General features: G+C 40.6%; 1 protein-coding gene across 1 annotated transcript; it reads left to right on the top strand.

Moving 5' to 3' along the window:
• Nucleotides 1-2,229: 2,229 nt before the first annotated feature.
• On the top strand, nt 2,230-14,701 carry mesd (mesoderm development LRP chaperone; the record flags this gene model as incomplete). The annotated part of the gene is made up of 3 exons (XM_080759962.1): nt 2,230-2,391; nt 7,935-8,167; nt 12,010-14,701. The coding sequence occupies 3 exons, from the start codon at nt 2,230-2,232 to the stop codon at nt 12,275-12,277; spliced, it is 663 nt and encodes a 220-aa protein (XP_080616088.1). The 3' UTR covers nt 12,278-14,701.
• Nucleotides 14,702-23,791: the final 9,090 nt, after the last annotated feature.

Genomic DNA, 23,791 nt, shown 5'->3' with positions numbered 1-23,791 from the left:
GGTCCATTTGGTTCCAAATGTAGCCTACACTCTCGGAGAGTTGGATCCACAAGGGCCCATTTGGTTCCAACTATCATTTAAGCTGGGGACCCCCTGGAACTCCCCTCAAGGACCCCTGGTGGTCCCCGGACCACTGGTTGAGAACCACGGTCTCGTGACGCTGAACTGCGCTGTGAGCCAATCGTCTTGCTCCAGCTGTTAGCATGCTGGGTTGCCATGTGCGCTTATTATAAGCGACCTTTGGCTTGTTTTTCTGTAAAGTTATACTTGCAAATGTTGGTAGTTGCTGGTTGCGTTATGATTACTTGTGCGAGCAGAGCGTGCGCAAGTACTACTGTTTTCGGCTGCGTATGTCGTTGACACCCTGGGCCAATCAGGGAGCTGCGCGCATACGTCAGTGACACCCTCGGCCAATCAGGGCGCTGCGTGCGTATTTTTCATATGACGTAACTATGTGTGTTTATGAGAAAAAAATTTTTTTTTAAAAGACGTATGTGGATGATGTAACCAATTTAAGTTTATAGTAGGCCTATATATTAAAGGGATTGTGACATAAAAAAAAATGTTTTGAAATTGTTCTTATTTTTTTTTTAGGTTTTCTAATCTCAATTGCACCCAAAAAACATGAACTTTTAACATTCAGTAGATTTTCTGTGATCTGGGATTTTCTGGCTCAAACATGGTGCTCTGATTTGCCGGCAGTTTGTGATGTAAGAGCCTACAAATACCATATGTCAATGGGATTTGCCAGCAGATGTCACTGTTTTCACTGTGTTGCCTGTTTTCATTGTAGCTCAAAAGGCTTCCAAACCCCAAAGAAAACTTCAGACCACAGAAAATCCACTGAATGTTCAAAGTTCAGGTTTTTTGGGTGTAATTGAGGTCATAAAACCTAAAACAAAAACAAAAATAAATAAAAATGAATGTCATAAAACCTTTAACTATTATGTCAGATTTTTCAATAACTTGATTGGGGTCTGCTTATAACGCAGTAGTTGGCGGTGGCCCTGAGCACCAAACAGAATGGTCAATCACTGTGCAATGGTCATCCTAGCCAATGCCCCTGGAGAACGAGACCAACCACTTTGACGCTTATGGGTTTCATCTTTATTTGTTATATTTATAGAGGGAGGGACAATAAGTTGACAAGAGTCAGAGATAAGTTGCGTGCTCTGCTTGCACACAAGTAGGCCATTCATGGCCAACTTGTGTGCAAAGCGCAAGTTGGTTAGTTAGTGTGGTTGCCCAAAGGGCATGTTATTGTGACATTTTTTTTCCTCCGGTGTAATTGAATAATCGAACTTCCGCTGTGATTGGCCGAGCTGGCTGAACGTTTGTAGCAGCTAATTGGCTGTTGTTGGTAATCAGTCTATGTTTTATAATCGTTTATAACTATAGTCTGGTTGCCCTTTGGGCAAACAGACTATGTACAGACTCTGGTTGCCCTTTGGGCAAACAGACTATTACGGAGTAATCTAACTTCCGCTTTGATTGGTCGAGCTTTGCATAACGTTTGTAGTAGCTAATTTATTCCGGAGTAATCTAACTTCCACTGTGATTGGCCGAGCTTTGCATAACGTTTGTAGTAGCTAATTTATTCCGGAGTAATCTAACTTCCACTGTGATTGGCCGAGCTTTGCATAACGTTTGTAGTAGCTAATTGGCTGTTGTTGGTTACGTAACCAATCTATGTTTTACAATAGTTTATAAAAACATAAATTCCCTTGCAGGGGCAGAAGATAACTCTACTCTATCTGATCTCAAACCCGCCTTAGGTCTCCCATATGGAGCTGACTTGTTTCCATTTTGATCCTTCCCCATCCATCCCTTCCTCTTCGATGTCTCCTTTTTGACTGATACCTGTCCATTCAAACTCTAGACGTGCCGGCCCTGCACCCATGCCAAAGCGCCAGCGCTTGCCCAGCAGTCTGCTGTCACCCAGGCGGATGCATGCACGCGCCCTAATATATGGTACCAGATTTGAGAATCTTCCAAATATTTTTATTTCTCAAGATCTTGTGCTATTTCCAAATAGCCGATGTATTGTAATGGCACTTTAAACCTATATACTGTATAGCATATATTTGAGGTTTAGTGCATACTGTATGTCTGATTAATTATTAATATAGTTTCTTTAATATATTGGGCTTGTTTGAATTTGTTTTTTCTGGACCTGGTTGCTTATTTATCTCCCTAAACTCGTCCGGCCTGGCAACCCCTGTAAGCATCATGGCGTCTGCCTTCAGGTGGTCGTTCCTGCTTCTCTCTCTCTGTGTTCTTTATTGTTTATGTTTGGTTTCAGCGGCAGAACACAAAGACAAAGGCCGGAAGAAAAAGGATATTCGAGACTATAATGACGCGGACATGGCGATGCTCCTGGAGGAATGGGAGGTTGGTGTAAAAACACTTAATTTATTGATCTAACAATCAATCCATTTCAGTAACACTGTTTGACTGTTAAAGCCTAAACTAAAACACTGGTTCAAACTTTTATGTCAAGGACCCCCAAATTGACACTAATTAGCCCCGTGGACCTCCATTTGAAAAGGTATGCCAGGGACCCCTATACCAGTTTAATTTCAAGGACCCCCAGTTTGACACGCATTAGCCTACGGACCCATTTAATGGCAGTTCTATCTCTGAAACCCCCAATTTATTGTGTAAAATCAATGTTAATTTAACTCTCTGAGTTACATACCCATGACTGTCATTTAGCTGGGGACCCCCTGGAACTCTCTCAAGGACCCCTATGGGTCCCCGGACCCCCACTTTGGGAACCACTGAGCTAAGATAACAGTCAGGCTAATATCATAACAAAGCTTTAGTGTTGCTAAAGGTTTGTTATGATAATTAGGCTGGCCAATTAAAGGCTCGTCATTAATGGGACACTTTATCCTATTTGCAACAAAAAAATGTTATTGACGTTTAGAAGATTTAGACCACTTTCCTGGGGTCTTTATGTGTGTAATATGTGGTTTAAGATATGTTATGTTTTAGCAGTGAGCCCAGTGTCTGATGTCATGGACACTGGACTCACTTACTTCCTGGACTATTTAAAGAGGACGAGAAGCGAAGACCGTATGGTGGACTCCATGTTGCTCCCTGGAAGGAAAGAAACATGCTCAGTTGAGACCAAGGACTGTCTAAAGAGGACGAGACGCGAAGACCGTACGGGTGACACCATGTTGCTCCATGTAAGGAAAGAAACATGCACAGTTGAGACCAAGGAAGCTGAACGCGGAAGTGTTGGCTGCATAAGTCAAGACCCATTGCATGTTTCTTTCCTTCCATGGAGCAAAATGGCCCAGCAGATGGCGTGATGCCACTGAAAGGAGAGGTGCTTGTATATCATGTCACATCATTGCATTTGACCTTTTGTTTTAACAGCAAGTGGATAAGTAAGTTCCAGCATGGAGCATCACACAGACAGTAATGTTGGTCGGTGACATAATTATGTACAAGCATCTCTCCTTTCAGTGTGGACCTTAGAAAGAGGGTTTGTTTTCTTACCTTGTTATGAGCAAACTAGAATTCATTCATGGAAACTATAATTCCATGAATTATTTCGCTCCGTTGTGCAGTTTAATAGTAAATAAAAAAATCACACCCGTGTGAACTGAGTGGTGCAAGCCCCCCCCTCCTCTCCTCTCTCTCTCTCTCTCTCTCTCTCTCTCTCTCTCTCTCTCTCTCTCTCTCTCTCTCATTAACAGGCAACAGTGCAGCACTAATACTATCTCTCTCTCTTTTTCTGGCACAACAGTGCCCCTACTGGTACTCATAGTCATACTGGTGCTCATGGCCACATAGGTATATGAACACGGACATTGCTGTTCCTTGGACTGGCACCACTCAATAAAAAATCACACCCGTGTGAACTGAGTGGTGCAGCTCCCCTCCCCCCCACCTCTCTCTCTCTCTCTCTCTCTCTCTCTCTCTCTCTCTCTCATTAGCAGTCAACATTGCAGCACTATCTCTCTGTTTCTGGCGCCCCCTACTGGTACCCTATAGTCATATACTCGTGCTCATGGCCATAGGTGGGCACATAGGTAGCCACATAGGTGTACAGTGTACACAGACATTGCTGGTTGTAGGAGTGGTTGCACCACTCAAAAATAAATAAAAATAGGCTCTCATTGACTTCCATTGTAATGGGGAAACAGCTCTCAAAGTCACTCTTTAGCACATAAGCGAACAGAACACAACAAAAGCTGATTCTGACAGTTTACTTTATGACATCAGGAAAACTCATGCCGTTTTATTTTCGTCTTTTGATAGATTTATAAAGTAACTATTTTGGTTGGAGATATACAGTGAAGCGGTTCTGCGGTGTTCCCAACTCTCTCGGGGACATCTTGCGAGGTTTCGTTTGTAAAGAAGTCGCCATGCTGTTTGAGATGCACCCAGCTGCAGACGAGCAGTCCCAGACATTTCTCCTAAAGTGTCTCTCTCAAACACGTCCATTGTGTATGGTTTTTATCTCAAACACGTCCATTGTGTATGGTTTTTATCTCAAACACGTCCATTGTGTATGGTTTTTAAAGTGTCTCTCTCAAACACGTCTATTGTGTATGGTTTTTAGCCACAAGCGGACAAGATCAAATAAGTTTGTTTACATCCAACGGCATTCCAATAATACGCTTCAGGAGTATACAGATTTGGACCAATCGGATCGTTTTTTTTTACTCGGATTTATTTTATGTAGGCATACCTATCGGATCTTCTTTCTACACAAACTAGTCAAAACAAGACAACGTTGACATTTTTTATTAAAAATAAAACCGCATGAGTTTTCCTGATCATAAACGGTCAGAATCAGCTTTTGTTGCTTTATGTATGTATGTATGTATGTATGTACGTACACACACACACACACACACACACACACACACACACACGTTTTCTGAGCCAACAATATCGAATTGCAGCCGTCCGTAGGTGCCCTTTGAGAGCAGTGTTGAAGGATTCATGGGATCTGCATGTCTTAATGGCCGTTGGTAGGGCTTTCCACATTTGGGTGGCATAGGAGTGAAACTTATTTAGTCCCTTGTTTGTGCCGAATCTGGGTTGCACATGGTTTGTTGAACTCCCTCTGATGTTGTGGGTGTGGCTCAAGTATAGTACTTCTACTACTTTACTTTCCACAGCACGGCCTGCCCACACAGACTCATGGCCGTGGCATTAGCCTTGGATCAAGACTATCATAAAAAGTAAAAGTCAGACTCAATAAAAAATGTCTTTCATTTGTCTTGATCCAAGGCTAGCATCATCATTAAAGTAGCTATAAGCAATAATATGTCAACATTTTAATTTTTAATTACCTTTTCTATTATTATTTTTTACAGCCAGCAATGGGTGAAACACTCCCCCCACAAATGTAGTCTCTGTGACACATCTAGAGGCCACAATCTGCATTCAAAGATTTTCCTAGAAGCTTTGTCATTGGTCAATTTGCCTGTCTACTTCCTGATTGGTTTAGTCATTTCCGCAGGTTTTTTTCCCCGAAGCTTCTAGGAAAATCTATGAATGTAAAATGCGGCCCCTAGATGTGTCACAGAGCCTAAGCGTTTTACTCTTTGCTGACTGTCCAAATACCAAAAATCACATCCGTGTGAAGTGAGTGGTGCAACTCCGTGTGGGGGTCCCCGCAAGGGACCCAGGGCGACTCCGGGGAGCTGCCCCACGTCTGAAACGTTTGAGAACTGAGTTACCGTGTGGAGGTCCACAGGGGGTCCCTGTACTGTACTGTACTGTACTGTACTGTACTGTACTGTACTGTACTGTACTGTACTGTACTGTACTGTACTGTCACACCTGAAATCATCATATATACAGTTAATATGTATGTGTTTGTTAGGCTGTGCACTTGGTTGTGAAAACTATTTCGTGATCGGACAGACGGACACAGCCAGGGACAGACAGACAGACACAAAGTCATTAAAATGTTTACAGTCATTATTGCTTACAGCTACTTTAAAAGTGCGTTGCGGAGCTGCATGTGTTGTGTTGTGTGGAATAGGGTAGGCTTAGGCTACAAGGCTACTCGTGGGTTGTGGAGTAGGGTAGGCTACATGGCTACTCATGGGTTGTGTGGAGTAGGGTAGGCTACAAGGCTACTCATGGGTTGTGTGGAGTAGGGTAGGCTACGAGGCTACTCATGGGTTGTGTGGAGTAGGGTAGGCTACGAGGCTACTCAGCCTGCATGTGTTGGGTGGAGTAGGGTAGGCTAGGAGGCTACTCAGCCTGCATGTGTTATGTGGAGTAGGGTAGGCTACAAGGCTACTCAGCCGACCAATGCTGCGACTTAGTGGGGTCATTGTCATCGAGTTCATAATCAATTTATTTTGAACGTTCTGCCATAAAATGTGTGTTTTAGTCAAATGGTACATCCACTTTTCCACAAGCTGCCCATGTAACCCCCTGAAATGACTGCTGGACTGAACATAATATTCAAACTAAACTTAATTTATTTTTAATTTGTCGGTCAGACAGCAGAATAACATCCAAGTTGCTCCACCCCCAAGCAAAACATGTATGTACTTTTTTTCCCTTTTTTTATACATACAAGTGCCATGTTTTTATTTGATAGTCAATTGTGGCCATATCAAATATTACGTTTAATTATTATGACGCCACATAAAAATAATATATTTCCAAGAGATATATACATATACATAATATGCATAACATACTTTATTTATTTGTCTTCTTTTGGCATATGATTTCTCATCAGGACACTAATGATCATTAGACCCAGAGCAGCTATCTCCCAGACTCACCATCACCAGGGGAATGAATGTAAAATGTTGTGCAGGATGTAATTTACATACAGATTTGAGAAGACTTAATTTAACTGACTACATTTAAAATAGGGATGTTAATTGATTAATCGCCGTAAAGAAATTAGTCGGTTAAACGTAACAGTTAATTACTAATCGTAATTAATGTAAATTTATGTTCTATGGTGGTTTTCTGTGAATGTAATAAAAATATACTAATGCAGTGGTTCTCAAACTTTTTCATGTCAAGGACCAGGACCTCCGAATTGACACTAATTAGCTCTGCAGACCCCCATTTGAAAATATATGCCAGGGACCCCCATTAGAGAAGATTTTTACAGCTCTAGCAGAGTAGCAGTGATTCTCAACCTTTTCTTTTGGATAAAACTTCTTCCTGGGCACTGGGTGTTACTAATTGAAAGGACGGTGAACTTCGTCCTGGGCGAATGGGGTGTTAATGACATTTCTATCTCTGGGAGACTGGGACCTGCAATATTGTAAAATCAATGTTTATTTAACTCTAAGAGTGTTGGTTCCATTTGTACACTCAGAGTTATAGACCCATAAGGGTCCATTTGGTTCCTAACTATCATTTAGCTCGGGACCCCCAGAAACTCCCTCAAGGACCCCTGGGCCCAGATCCCACTTTGGGTACCACTGTACTAATGTATCATAGACAGGTCACGTCATGTGAAATATAAAATCACACTCGTGTGAAGTAAGTGGTGAAACTCCGTGTGGGGGTCCCCGGAACTTCCAGACCCGCAGGAACGCGCCCAGGGTGCCGGCCCCGGTTCCGGCGAACCGCCCCGCGTCCGAAATGGACGAGAAATGACAGAGATACCGTGTGGTGGGGGTCCCCAGGAGATGTAAAACAAACGGTGTCAACACAAACATTAAATTCTCTTTGTTGTTAATGGCATTTCATGTTTGTTTTGGGGACAAATTACGTAAATTTTCCCTTCATTGTCAATGTCGTTTTTAAAACAAACATTGAACTAAAGACAAACATTAAGGAGGGGCGAGCGCCCCTCAAAAGGATATCCTCAGTACACACATGGTGCGTTCACACGAGGCTTATGCAAAGATCGAATGAATGAAGGAATGAATGAATAACTTCAACTGCGTCCCTTTGCGTCCCTATCTTTGACTCGACAGAAGGACGACGACATCGAGGAAGGGGACCTTCCGGAGCACCGCCGCTCTCCTCCGCCCATCGACTTCTCCAAGGTGGACCCGTCCAGACCCGAGGACCTGTTGAAGATGTCCAAGAAGGGCCGAACGCTCATGGTGTTCACCACGGTGTCTGGAGAGCCCACCGAGAAGGAGACGGAGGAGGTGACCAGCCTGTGGCAGGGCAGCCTGTTCAACGCTAACTACGATATACAGAGGTAATGTATAAACTATATATATATTATATTAAACATGACATATGCACTCGATATCAGTTATTTGTTCATAATATATCCACTATATATATCATGTATACGTTTCATCTTAACCCATTTAGACCGTACGACGTGTGGGAGTGTCATAACTAATCCAACCGACAGGTTGCTATAGCGCATTTTCATTGATATCAAACGAGAGAAAAATATTCTGCTTTTTTTTTTTTAGTTGGCCTCCAAGGCCACCATACTCCTTGTTCTTCGCGCATGTGCGTTGTCATTCACTTCCCTGTATATGGATCTGAAAGAATGCCTCGTATCTGCTAATCTAGGGAGCTCTCCGTGGTTTTGACCAGATGGATATACTAAGCTCTTAATTTCTGACTTCTGACCTGCCTCTCTTTCAAAATATGAACTTGAGGGATTATTCAGCGATTTTATCGTAACGATAGCAAGTTAAGCAAGCAATAATATGTCTCCCGGGTTTGGTTCGGGATGGAGGGGGAGGCTTTAAAGAGTAAAACCGGCCATATCTTCCCGGCACCCCAAGCTTCTATTTTGAAAGAAATCCCGGTGCTGATTGTGTTCAATGCCTCAATAACACAATATACATGTAGTACAACATCTGCAACTCGCCCAACAGTTAAACATATGCATGGACTAGTCAATGAAGTGTGAATAAAAAGTTTATTGACATAAATATTCCTTTTGGTCCAATTGGAACATGTTCTGGAAGAGAGAAACAAGGCACATTAACAGATGTACAGTGAGGAGTTGTTACGGTATTTTAATTATAATCTGTTGAAAATAACTTTTACTTGTAACTGTAACAGAGTATTTCTCAAACATAATAAATAACATAACATAATAAATAACATAAATAGATGGTATTGCTACAGGCTAACTAGTAAGGATGTGACAAAACCGGGACAATATTCAATATACCGACTTTGGACACTGGAGGGCGCACTTGAGTCATTTTCGTTTTTTTCCATAGCAGTGCCTGTGGCCCATGTTAAAAGGATAGCGTGTAAGAACCATAATTTGGACAACAGAGTGACACATTTCACACATTTGTGTTTATTTTTCAATGCTCACAGTACAGATGGAAACAAGCCAAAAACTATGGCTTCTTGCCTTCTTGGGCTCAATTATTTAAGCATTTGTTTTAAACTGTACTTACAAACTGTATTAAATTACAAAATAAAATCGTTCTCAAACTTATCTGAGTGCAAATGGACTTGAACAAACGGTAAACATCCTCAAAATGGCTCAAATACTAATACAATAAAATATAAACCTGTACTCTGTCTCTCAACAATACCTGTTGCATAAATCAGCAGCTATAGGCCTAGCCTAGTAAGCCTACACTGTACTCAGTGAGTGCAAATGAACAAGAGAACAACAAACTGTAAACGTCCTCAAACAATGGGCTACAATAAAAAATAAAATAAATCTCAATGCAATCTGCATAAATCGGTAGGCCTAGCCTACTCACAGTTGACTGTACTCAGTCAGTGTGCAAATGAACAAAACAATACATTGTTAATGTATTATGTATACAGCTTTTCCACGGCTTTTCCACGGTTCTAAATGAAATAATTTCCTTCGCTATAAACCTGGTGACTTTATCGGTGCAGTCCTTCCATCTGCGGCTGTCGCGTTCATATGGAACACCCCTGGAAAATGACCCTGCTAGCTGTAGTTGTGTCGTTGAAGAAGAAGAGTCCGTAGAACTAGAGCCCCCTTGTCCTGCAGGACCCATAGCAGCAGCAACGGAGGCATGCTTCTTGCGCAGGTGATTATGGAGGTTCGATGTGTTACTCAATTTAGCCGGGACCTTTTTAAGACAGTGCTTGCATGTTGGATTATTTAAATCTTTCGGCCCACCTTTCTCATCTTTTTCGAAACCAAAAACCAAAAATTCCATATTGGGTTTGTTTTTGTCTTTGGTAGCATCAACTGATCCGCCATCATGCCATTTCCTGCTCACACTCGTCACACTCACTCGGTCAACTTTATTGGAAACAAACACTGCGCGCTCCCCCCCAGCTCCACCCCAAGCCCATTAGTTTGAAACGTGACACCTCGTTTGTGTGCTGGGCTCAGTGGCCACTGTTACATGCAGCAATGCCTAGCAGCAGTCAAGCTTGCGAGCCTGCGACCGCATCCGTCGGCAAACATAAAAAAACGGTTTGGTCGGTTTAAATAAATTAATCCGGTTTACTAGATGAAACCGGATCGTTCCGGTTGAACCGGAAACCGTCACATCCTTACTAACTAGCCATATAGCTGCAGTTACCTGGATTATTATTCTTGCTAGTTGTAAGACGTTATTGTTGCTCCTTCTGGTTATCTTCTTTCTCTGGGGATTTCTCTCATATCTCGATCACAGTTTAACATGTTAAGGGTGGTTAAATAGTATTCTAAAACGGGTAGTCCCAATACTTCATTCTGATTGGCTGGTTACCATCACGTGACCGGTGTAAATTTCACCGATAACCCACTCCTTCAATCACTTTGTATCATCTTGCAGCCTTGTAGCTGAACTGGGGAAGGAGAGCGCTTGATTGAATTACAAACACATGCCGTGCGGGCGTCTAAGCACCGCCCGGCTCATAATGACTGTGAATGTGTGGCTCCAGGCAGCCCCGTAAAAACATCAAGCGCTATTCTCCCGTCACATAGTCTACTTGCCGAGCACAACAAGGAAGTTATGTGGCTCGCTCTGGTAGCGCAAAGCGTAGCTACTTTTGTGAATTAAATAGTTTTATTAGGTTAATATGGTACATATGTTTGTAACCGTTTTAGAAAAGCAATAAGCCACTCGAGGCCCCAGCTTACCGGGTATTTTACACTGGCTGCGGGGTAGAAGACCCTCGGCTGCGCCTCGGGTCTTCCTATGCCCCCAGCCAGTGTAAAATACCCGGTAACCTGAGACCTCTCGTGGCTTATTGCTTAATTAACTGTAGATAGTAGGCCTAGAGCATACATGTCAAACTCAAGGCCCGGGGGCCAAATCAGGCCCGTGAATGAACTATCTTTGGCCCCACGGGATGATATTTAATTAGTATTAGAACGGGCCCTCTGGTATATTGCAAGGACCACCATAATACTACAAGTCCTGCTTTGTGAGGATCATAGAACAGGAAACTGAGCTTAATAATAATGCATTTTCAGTTTTAAATGCATTTACTTTTTTGCTATTTGTGTGTTGAAACACAGTCCGGCCCTTGACTTCTACCAATTTCTTTATTTTGGCCCACCGTGTATTTGAGTTTGACATCCCTGGCCTAGAGTATATATAAATATATAATATTTACAGAACAAGAGCCTCGCTCTGCTGAAAATCAGCATCACTCGTTGAGCATTTTGTAACTATTATTACACTTTACAGCCATGCATGGCACAATGTGCTCCTGTCCTCGACATTATATCCAGATAGTAAAAGTAAAAACAGTCCACAATAGCAGTAGACTATTGGAGGTAGTTCTATGTGTGGTTATGTTAGCTCCATTGCTTGTTATGCTATGCCTACAGCTTTGAGCCTTAGACAGATCCCTCTGAAGTTTTTGACAGTTCACCACCGCTAGAGGGGGGAGTGGTCTCCACCCAGTAATCAGCCAAAATATCCCTCTATATCATCTATCTGAACCATGTCTCTTTACGTCTGTCTGTACGTACGTACGTACGTGTGTACGGCTATAATCCATGTAACTCGAGAACCGTTCGCACCACCGACTTCAAATCCGACACACGCGTTCGACACCCCCACAGGGAGTTCAGTGCCGGTGTTGTGTTCCTCTCCTCTCCAGTATAAATTATTTGCTCTCCTCTCTCTCCAGGTTCGTGGTGGGCTCCAACAGGGCCATCTTCATGCTGCGTGACGGCAGCATGGCGTGGGAGGTCAAGGACTTCCTGGTGGCACAGGATCGCTGCGCCGAGGTCACCGTGGAGGGTCAGGTGTTCCCCGGGAAGGCCGCTAAGAAAAACTCCAAAGATGGCGCCGAGTCTAATGCTTTCAAGAAGAAGAAACTGGGCAAGAAGAAGTCGGAGGGCAAGAAACCGGACCTGGAGGGGAACAGAGCCGGGGCGCTCAAACAAGAGCTGTGATTGGACAACGGGGCGCTCAAACAAGAGCTGTGATTGGACAAGGCACTAGTCCTCGGGGAAGTAATACTGCACAAGCATCATTATCGGTCAGTCTAGACGTTTATTGAGTTGAACCAGCGATATGATGTAGATTTAACCCATTGTTAGACCTGAGAACAGATTCTACAAATGCCTTTTAAATCCTGACAGTTTTCTGAACAACCCATGTTTCTGTCAGTGGTTCTCAAACATTTTCATGTCAAGGACCCACAAAATATGTAATTGGCCGCCGACCCCCATCTGAAAAATATGTTGTTCCTGGGATGCCTCCAGAAGCAAATATTTCAGTTAAAAACGTCCGTCCTGAACGGGTCGTTTTGAGGAAGCAATCTGATTGGTTGAAACAGCCTTCTAGCCGTGGATCAAACAAGCACCGCACCACACCTAATCAAAACAAAGAATGCAGCTGCTCTGTTTTCGCAGAGTGTTAGCAAACTCGGTGACTAGGCTAGCTAGTTTCTTGGGACATTCGTGGTCATAGTGACTACATCGGTCATTAAAGAAATGTTTTTTTCAGCGATTTTCTTCGTTTTAAGGGTAACCGTTGTATAATTGCAATATTACACTCAGGGGTGGGGTTTAATGTGATTATTGCCACTTCAGTGATGCTTGCAGAACTCGACTACGTCTCATTCCTGACAACATCACTGTCGTGGCAATAATCACGTTAAACCACACCCTCTCGTAGAATATTGCTTAATTATCTGTCTAGTCGTCTATTGAGTTGAACCTGGGATACCATGAAGATCGAATCCTCTTAACAGGTGGCTAGAAAACGAGCCAAACTCAATGGGATAGTTACCCCAAAACAATTACTTAACTTACACACCTTATTTTATATATTTTTGCATTCCTAAAACAATAATTTGATGTGTGGTAATCGGTCAACAGGAGACTCTGGGCTGTATTTTGCGTGTCTTAAGTACCAGGTCTTATTCCCTAACTTGAGTAAACTAAAGACCTGGAGGCGTGATCAATGCCATTTGGCTATTCTGAGTGGCCAAAGAGCATTGATCACGCCTCCAGGTCTTTAGTCTACTCAAGTTAGGGAATAAGACCTGGTACTTAAGACACACAAAATACAGCCCTCTGAGTCCGTTTGATTCAAACTGTTCCCAAATCCGAGCTGAGGTCATATTTCATAACGTCCATGATTCACATTGGCCTTGATTCTTCCTCACCCGAGTACACTTCATTCAACTGCATTCAATGCTTTCACATTGCAGTGATCCGTATCCGAGTACACTTCATTCAACTGCATTCAATGCTTTCACATTGCAGTGATCCGTATCCGAGTACACTTCATTCAACTGTATTCAATGCTTCCACATTGCAGCGATCCGTATCAGAGTACATTTCATTCAACGCTTTCACACTAACCACAACATCTGCCAAGTGGTCCCGAGTGTGCACCCATTCACACCATAGTGTGAATGTGCCCTCAAGAGTCACACTTTTAAGTCCCTCCATGAAATCTTAGCATAATTATGGTCACAATCTATTTTTCCTTCACCGTGGGTGAGGTTCAGTAAACTCCTACCGGAGCCTCCTGCCGATCATCCAATTATTGGCTTAGGGATGCGACAATAGCTAAAAACATTCAAGGCTTCATGGGGGGTGTAATTGATATAAAACAAGTACATTTTTGGGGTGTGTAATTGATATAAAACAAGTCATTTTTTGAGGGGTGATATAGGTTCCTGTGGGACCAGGTTTGGGAACCTCTGCGCTTCCTGTCTGTGCAGACAGATATGATGTGATGAGAATACATCGTCGGCCTCCGTTCTGTCATGGAACTGATTCTTCTAAATCTAGAAGATCTGACACCGTTGGCCTCCGTTTTTTCATGGAACTGATTCTTCTAAATCTAGAAGATCTGACAGCGTGTCATAGGCTCCGCCTACAGGACCACGTGATGGCGTTGGTGTCATAGGCAGCACCTACAGGACCACGTGACGAGGTCGAGGTTCAAAGGTGATCAGTATTGTGAATGAACTCGATGAATCCTGTTGACTCTGATGTGAACAGCCTGGGGTTAAAACAGTACAGACTGTACATGGTTGAAAACTTTTTATGAATGAAAGAAAGTTTAATTTCACATTGTCCACCTAATTAATTTCTTTTTTCTTTTCACTTTCTTTATTTTTTGATGTAGGCCTATCAAAATCATTCTGTATTAATAGTGCCAAAACCTCTGTTACTGCAAATTGTTTACTCGCATACAAATACTTACGGTACAGAAATAAAAGGTCCAATCAAAACCAAAAGTCATCATGTCCTGAATGAGACAATTCAGGAGCATGTTATCGAGGACAGAAATAGCATTTCATGTTATGTTTGATCGTTTCACGGAATTGGAACAATAAAAGTTTTGATATAAATGTGTGGGAATACCCGTTGTAAAGGTTTTTTTATGTGAAGGTTGAGGCAGCAGCATCAAGAAAAGTTCTCTTACAACTGCTTTGGCATCAGGTGTCACCAACATGTCTATACACGGACAAATGTGTCCGTGGTAAAGACTTGGGCCCTCATTTATCAATCGAGTGTAAAATCTGCCACAGATTCGAGTGCAGGTTTCGTAGTACACCCACGTCGCCACGGCATTTATAAAGTGATCGCAAACAGCTGATCCTTCCTTAATTTCGTTCTGACGTTAATAAATGTGACGGCTGAAATCTATCTGGCACGCCCTATGAAATCAAGCCTCGCCCTCGTTTTTGCGACATGAACAATTGCAATACGACGGCTGGTAAGTTTGGTAACCAGGGTTACAGGAAAAAATACGTTTCTCCCGTGCCTTGCTGCCCACACTCTTGACACACACACACACACACACACACACAGAGACGCACACGCAAAGAACGAACACCTGCATGAATTAAATAAAGTTGTAGGCCTGTCTGTTTCCCTCTCACCTCGCTTGCCTTGCATGTCCACGCATGCACGCATATACATGACACATCGACATCGCATCGCCATGAATGGAATTAGTTTGTAGGCTGGCCTATATTAATTTTACCCATTCGTGCGCAGTGCACGGCGAAGACTGCACACTGCTGTGATATTAAAGTCATGTAGGTGACTGCCGACATGATAGCCTAGCTCTCTCATGCAGCATGAGAGAGGCTATCATGTCGTCAAGGCAGTCATAATCAACGTTTATGTAGTGATTTCTGATTTGATCATTGATGAACGAATCATAAACATATGGATGAAGGCTTGCCGCTTGCATGTGTGCTGGTATGTGTTGGCGACGCACGCCGCGCGGTCCCGTCCTCCCGAGCCCCGAAAATGATCTCGCTTTTATCTGAACTGTCAAAACTGTCAACACCTGTCTAAGCACTTATTTAAATGGTGTATGATTAAGCCCCTTACGCCTATAGGCTGCTAGTACTTACTACAAATAGGCAAGCTGTATGCTTGTCATTGTCACTTGGAAATAAAGGCATCCATTTATGCCTTTTTTTTCCCACCGCATGCGCTCCAAAATCATCTCACAAGTGGCTTGCATAACAAGGCCAGTAAATCACTGTTTGATTAAGCACAAACTAATACATTGTAAACATGTTATATTGTTTTTAATTGCGCGATTTTAATTACTTGTAAAGTTGGAAATCTCTCCCTTTTTTTTTAAAATACACATACCGTTTTATATTAACATTTTAGGAGCGAAAACATATGTTTAGATGCCTGTGACAGCGTGTCAGCAGTTCAGACAATGCTGCTCCGCTTGTGTAAGACAGAAAAACAGCGTACGCCAGCTGCGGAGCAGACGTGGGTTTTGAACGTTGTCACGTAGCCCACGGTCCAAAATTTCCGCAATTTCCAATTTCCGCAATTTCAGCAATTTCCAATTTCCGCAATTTTCAATTTCCGCAATTTCCGCTTTCGCAATTTCCAATTTCCGCAATTTCCAATTTCCGCAAATTCCGCAATTACCATTTCCGCAATTTCCGCAATTCCGCAATTTGACAAAAACGATGGGTTATAGCCCATGTTTTTTGAAATTTTGAAAAAAAAAGTTAGCCTCGTTTCTCATCATTTTGGACCGTGGGCTATAGCCCATATCATACGGCATACTATAGCGCGCCGTTTTTCATCATGTTTGAAGATTTGAAAAAAATGACGAAATGACAAAAACGATGGGTTATAGCCCATGTTTTTTGAAATTTTGAAAAAAAAAGTTATCTTCGTTTCTCATCATTTTGGACCGTGGGCTATAGCCCATATCGTACGGCATACTATAGCGCGCCGTTTTTCATCATGTTTGAGGATTTGAAAAAATGACGAAATGACAAAAACGATGGGTTATAGCCCATGTTTTTTGAAATTTTGAAAAAAAAAGTTAGCCTCGTTTCTCATCATTTTGGACCATGGGCTATAGCCTATATCATACGGCATACTATAGCGCGCCGTTTTTCATCATTTTTGAGGATTTGAAAAAAATGACGAAATGACAAAAACGATGGGTTATAGCCCATGTTTTTTGAAATTTTGAAAAAAAAAGTTATCCTCGTTTCTCATCATTTTGGACCATGGGCTATAGCCCATATCGTACGGCATACTATAGCGCGCCGTTTTTCATCATTTTTGAAGATTTGAAAAAAATGACGAAATGACAAAAACGATGGGTTATAGCCCATGTTTTTTGAAATTTTGAAAAAAAAAGTTAGCCTCGTTTCTCATCATTTTGGACCATGGGCTATAGCCTATATCGTACGGCATACTATAGCGCGCCGTTTTTCATCATTTTTGAAGATTTGAAAAAAATGACGAAATGACAAAAACGATGGGTTATAGCCCATGTTTTTTGAAATTTTGAAAAAAAAAGTTATCCTCGTTTCTCATCATTTTGGACCGTGGGCTATAGCCCATATCGTACGGCATACTATAGCGCACCGTTTTTCATCATTTTTGAGGATTTGAAAAAAATGACGAAATTACAAAAACGATGGGTTATAGCCCATGTTTTTTGAAATTTTGGAAAAAAAAGTTATCCTCGTTTCTCATCATTTTGGACCGTGGGCTATAGCCCATATCGTACGGCATACTATAGCGCGCCGTTTTTCATCATTTTTGAGGATTTGAAAAAAATGACGAAATTACAAAAACGATGGGTTATAGCCCATGTTTTTGAAATTTTGAAAAAAAAAGTTAGCCTCGTTTCTCATCATTTTGGACCATGGGCTATAGCCCATATCGTACGGCATACTATAGCGCGCCGTTTTTCATCATGTTTGAGGATTTGAAAAAAATGACGAAATGACAAAAACGATGGGTTATAGCCCATGTTTTTTTAAATTTTGAAAAAAAAAGTTAGCCTCGTTTCTCATCATTTTGGACCATGGGCTATAGCCTATATCGTACGGCATACTATAGCGCGCCGTTTTTCATCATTTTTGAAGATTTGAAAAAAATGACGAAATGACAAAAACGATGGGTTATAGCCCATGTTTTTTGAAATTTTGAAAAAAAAAGTTATCCTCGTTTCTCATCATTTTGGACCGTGGGCTATAGCCCATATCGTACGGCATACTATAGCGCGCCGTTTTTCATCATTTTTGAAGATTTAAAAAAAATGACGAAATGACAAAAACGATGGGTTATAGCCCATGTTTTTTGAAATTTTGAAAAAAAAAGTTAGCCTCGTTTCTCATCATTTTGGACCGTGGGCTATAGCCCATATCGTACGGCATACTATAGCGCGCCGTTTTTCATCATGTTTGAGGATTTGAAAAAAATTACGAAATGACAAAAACGATGGGTTATAGCCCATGTTTTTTGAAATTTGAAAAAAAAAAGTTAGCCTCGTTTCTCATCATTTTGGACCATGGGCTATAGCCTATATCGTACGACATACTATATAGCGCCGTTTTTCATCATTTTTGAAGATTTGAAAAAAATGACGAAATGACAAAAACGATGGGTTATAGCCCATGTTTTTTGAAATTTTGAAAAAAAAAGTTAGCCTCGTTTCTCATCATTTTGGACCGTGGGCTATAGCCCATATCGTACGGCATACTATAGCGCGCCGTTTTTCATCATGTTTGAGGATTTGAAAAAAATTACGAAATGACAAAAACGATGGGTTATAGCCCATGTTTTTTGAAATTTTGAAAAAAAAAGTTAGCCTCGTTTCTCATCATTTTGGACCATGGGCTATAGCCTATATCGTACGACATACTATAGCGCGCCGTTTTTCATCATTTTTGAAGATTTGAAAAAAATGACGAAATGACAAAAACGATGGGTTATAGCCCATGTTTTTTGAAATTTTGAAAAAAAAAGTTAGCCTCGTTTCTCATCATTTTGGACCATGGGCTATAGCCTATATTGTACGGCATACTATAGCGCGCCGTTTTTCATCATGTTTGAGGATTTGAAAAAAATGACGAAATGACAAAAACGATGGGTTATAGCCCATGTTTTTTGAAATTTTGAAAAAAAAAGTTAGCCTCGTTTCTCATCATTTTGGACCATGGGCTATAGCCTATGTCGTACGGCATACTATAGCGCGCCGTTTTTCATCATTTTTGAGAATTTGAAAAAAATGACGAAATTACAAAAACGATGGGTTATAGCCCATGTTTTTTGAAATTTTGAAAAAAAAAGTTAGCCTCGTTTCTCATCATTTTGGACCGTGGGCTATAGCCCATATCGTACGGCATACTATAGCGCGCCGTTTTTCATCATGTTTGAGGATTTGAAAAAAATGACGAAATGACAAAAACGATGGGTTATAGCCCATGTTTTTTGAAATTTGAAAAAAAAAAGTTAGCCTCGTTTCTCATCATTTTGGACCATGGGCTATAGCCTATATCGTACGACATACTATATAGCGCCGTTTTTCATCATTTTTGAAGATTTGAAAAAAATGACGAAATGACAAAAACGATGGGTTATAGCCCATGTTTTTTGAAATTTTGAAAAAAAAAGTTAGCCTCGTTTCTCATCATTTTGGACCGTGGGCTATAGCCCATATCGTACGGCATACTATAGCGCGCCGTTTTTCATCATGTTTGAGGATTTGAAAAAAATTACGAAATGACAAAAACGATGGGTTATAGCCCATGTTTTTTGAAATTTTGAAAAAAAAAGTTAGCCTCGTTTCTCATCATTTTGGACCATGGGCTATAGCCTATATCGTACGACATACTATAGCGCGCCGTTTTTCATCATTTTTGAAGATTTGAAAAAAATGACGAAATGACAAAAACGATGGGTTATAGCCCATGTTTTTTGAAATTTTGAAAAAAAAAGTTATCCTCGTTTCTCATCATTTTGGACCATGGGCTATAGCCCATATCGTACGGCATACTATAGCGCGCCGTTTTTCATCATTTTTGAAGATTTGAAAAAAATGACGAAATGACAAAAACGATGGGTTATAGCCCATGTTTTTTGAAATTTTGAAAAAAAAAGTTAGCCTCGTTTCTCATCATTTTGGACCATGGGCTATAGCCTATATCGTACGGCATACTATAGCGCGCCGTTTTTCATCATTTTTGAAGATTTGAAAAAAATGACGAAATGACAAAAACGATGGGTTATAGCCCATGTTTTTTGAAATTTTGAAAAAAAAAGTTATCCTCGTTTCTCATCATTTTGGACTGTGGGCTATAGCCCATATCGTACGGCATACTATAGCGCGCCGTTTTTCATCATTTTTGAGGATTTGAAAAAAATGACGAAATGACAAAAACGATGGGTTATAGCCCATGTTTTTTGAAATTTTGAAAAAAAAAGTTAGCCTCGTTTCTCATCATTTTGGACCATGGGCTATAGCCTATATCGTACGGCATACTATAGCGCGCCGTTTTTCATCATTTTTTAAGATTTGAAAAAAATGACGAAATGACAAAAACGATGGGTTATAGCCCATGTTTTTTGAAATTTTGAAAAAAAAAGTTAGCCTCGTTTCTCATCATTTTGGACCATGGGCTATAGCCTATATCGTACGGCATACTATAGCGCGCCGTTTTTCATCATTTTTGAGGATTTGAAAAAAATGACGAAATTACAAAAACGATGGGTTATAGCCCATGTTTTTTGAAATTTTGAAAAAAAAAGTTAGCCTCGTTTCTCATCATTTTGGACCGTGGGCTATAGCCCATATCGTACGGCATACTATAGCGCGCCGTTTTTCATCATGTTTGAGGATTTGAAAAAAATGACGAAATGACAAAAACGATGGGTTATAGCCCATGTTTTTTGAAATTTTGAAAAGAAAAGTTAGCCTCGTTTCTCATCATTTTGGACCATGGGCTATAGCCTATATCGTACGGCATACTATAGCGCGCCGTTTTTCATCATTTTTGAGGATTTGAAAAAAATGACGAAATGACAAAAACGATGGGTTATAGCCCATGTTTTTTGAAATTTTGAAAAAAAAAGTTAGCCTCGTTTCTCATCATTTTGGACCATGGGCTATAGCTTATATCGTACGGCATACTATAGCGCGCCGTTTTTCATCATGTTTGAGGATTTGAAAAAAATGACGAAATGACAAAAACGATGGGTTATAGCCCATGTCTTTTGAAATTTTGAAAAAAAAAGTTAGCCTCGTTTCTCATCATTTTGGACCATGGGCTATAGCCTATATCGTACGGCATACTATAGCGCGCCGTTTTTCATCATGTTTGAGGATTTGAAAAAAATGACGAAATGACAAAAACGATGGGTTATAGCCCATGTTTTTTGAAATTTTGGAAAAAAAAGTTAGCCTCGTTTCTCATCATTTTGGACCATGGGCTATAGCCCATATCGTACGGCATACTATAGCGCGCCGTTTTTCATCATGTTTGAGGATTTGAAAAAAATGACGAAATGACAAAAACGATGGGTTATAGCCCATGTTTTTTGAAATTTTGAAAAAAAAAGTTAGCCTCGTTTCTCATCATTTTGGACCATGGGCTATAGCCTATATCGTACGGCATACTATAGCGCGCCGTTTTTCATCATTTTTGAAGATTTGAAAAAAATGACGAAATGACAAAAACGATGGGTTATAGCCCATGTTTTTTTAAATTTTGAAAAAAAAAGTTAGCCTCGTTTCTCATCATTTTGGACCATGGGCTATAGCCTATATCGTACGGCATACTATAGCGCGCCGTTTTTCATCATTTTTGAAGATTTGAAAAAAATGACGAAATGACAAAAACGATGGGTTATAGCCCATGTTTTTTGAAATTTTGAAAAAAAAAGTTAGCCTCGTTTCTCATCATTTTGGACCATGGGCTATAGCCTATATCGTACGGCATACTATAGCGCGCCGTTTTCATCATGTTTGAGGATTTGAAAAAAATGACGAAATGACAAAAACGATGGGTTATAGCCCATGTTTTTTGAAATTTTGGAAAAAAAAGTTAGCCTCGTTTCTCATCATTTTGGACCGTGGGCTATAGCCCATATCGTACGGCATACTATAGCGCGCCGTTTTTCATCATGTTTGAGGATTTGAAAAAAATGACGAAATGACAAAAACGATGGGTTATAGCCCATGTTTTTTGAAATTTTGAAAAAAAAAGTTAGCCTCGTTTCTCATCATTTTGGACCATGGGCTATAGCCTATATCGTACGGCATACTATAGCGCGCCGTTTTTCATCATTTTTGAAGATTTGAAAAAAATGACGAAATGACAAAAACGATGGGTTATAGCCCATGTTTTTTGAAATTTTGAAAAAAAAAGTTATCCTCGTTTCTCATCATTTTGGACCGTGGGCTATAGCCCATATCGTACGGCATACTATAGCGCGCCGTTTTTCATCATGTTTGAGGATTTGAAAAAAATGACGAAATGACAAAAACGATGGGTTATAGCCCATGTTTTTTGAAATTTTGAAAAAAAAAGTTATCCTCGTTTCTCATCATTTTGGACCATGGGCTATAGCCCATATCGTACGGCATACTATAGTGCGCCGTTTTTCATCATTTTTGAAGATTTAAAAAAAATGACGAAATGACAAAAACGATGGGTTATAGCCCATGTTTTTTGAAATTTTGAAAAAAAAAGTTAGCCTCGTTTCTCATCATTTTGGACCATGGGCTATAGCCTATATCGTACGGCATACTATAGCGCGCCGTTTTTCATCATGTTTGAAGATTTGAAAAAAATGACGAAATGACAAAAACGATGGGTTATAGCCCATGTTTTTTGAAATTTTGGAAAAAAAAGTTAGCCTCGTTTCTCATCATTTTGGACCATGGGCTATAGCCCATATCGTACGGCATACTATAGCGCGCCGTTTTTCATCATGTTTGAGGATTTGAAAAAAATGACGAAATGACAAAAACGATGGGTTATAGCCCATGTTTTTTGAAATTTTGAAAAAAAAAGTTAGCCTCGTTTCTCATCATTTTGGACCATGGGCTATAGCCTATATCGTACGGCATACTATAGCGCGCCGTTTTTCATCATTTTTGAAGATTTGAAAAAAATGACGAAATGACAAAAACGATGGGTTATAGCCCATGTTTTTTGAAATTTTGAAAAAAAAAGTTATCCTCGTTTCTCATCATTTTGGACCGTGGGCTATAGCCCATATCGTACGGCATACTATAGCGCGCCGTTTTTCATCATTTTTGAGGATTTGAAAAAAATGACGAAATTACAAAAACGATGGGTTATAGCCCATGTTTTTTGAAATTTTGGAAAAAAAAGTTAGCCTCGTTTCTCATCATTTTGGACCGTGGGCTATAGCCCATATTGTACGGCATACTATAGCGCGCCGTTTTTCATCATGTTTGAGGATTTGAAAAAAATGACGAAATGACAAAAACGATGGGTTATAGCCCATGTTTTTTGAAATTTTGAAAAAAAAAGTTATCCTCGTTTCTCATCATTTTGGACCATGGGCTATAGCCCATATCGTACGGCATACTATAGCGCGCCGTTTTTCATCATTTTTGAAGATTTTAAAAAAATGACGAAATGACAAAAACGATGGGTTATAGCCCATGTTTTTTGAAATTTTGAAAAAAAAAGTTAGCCTCGTTTCTCATCATTTTGGACCATGGGCTATAGCTTATATCGTACGGCATACTATAGCGCGCCGTTTTTCATCATGTTTGAGGATTTGAAAAAAATGACGAAATGACAAAAACGATGGGTTATAGCCCATGTTTTTTGAAATTTTGAAAAAAAAAGTTAGCCTCGTTTCTCATCATTTTGGACCATGGGCTATAGCCTATATCGTACGGCATACTATAGCGCGCCGTTTTTCATCATGTTTGAGGATTTGAAAAAAATGACGAAATGACAAAAACGATGGGTTATAGCCCATGTTTTTTGAAATTTTGGAAAAAAAAGTTAGCCTCGTTTCTCATCATTTTGGACCATGGGCTATAGCCCATATCGTACGGCATACTATAGCGCGCCGTTTTTCATCATGTTTGAGGATTTGAAAAAAATGACGAAATGACAAAAACGATGGGTTATAGCCCATGTTTTTTGAAATTTTGAAAAAAAAAGTTAG

Source organism: Protomyctophum bolini (genome assembly GCF_963924005.1).
Source record: "Protomyctophum bolini genome assembly, chromosome: 1".
NCBI lineage: Eukaryota > Metazoa > Chordata > Actinopteri > Myctophiformes > Myctophidae > Protomyctophum > Protomyctophum bolini.
The sequence above is the reverse complement of the archived record's forward strand: the minus strand, read 5'-3'. Positions and strand labels throughout refer to the sequence as shown.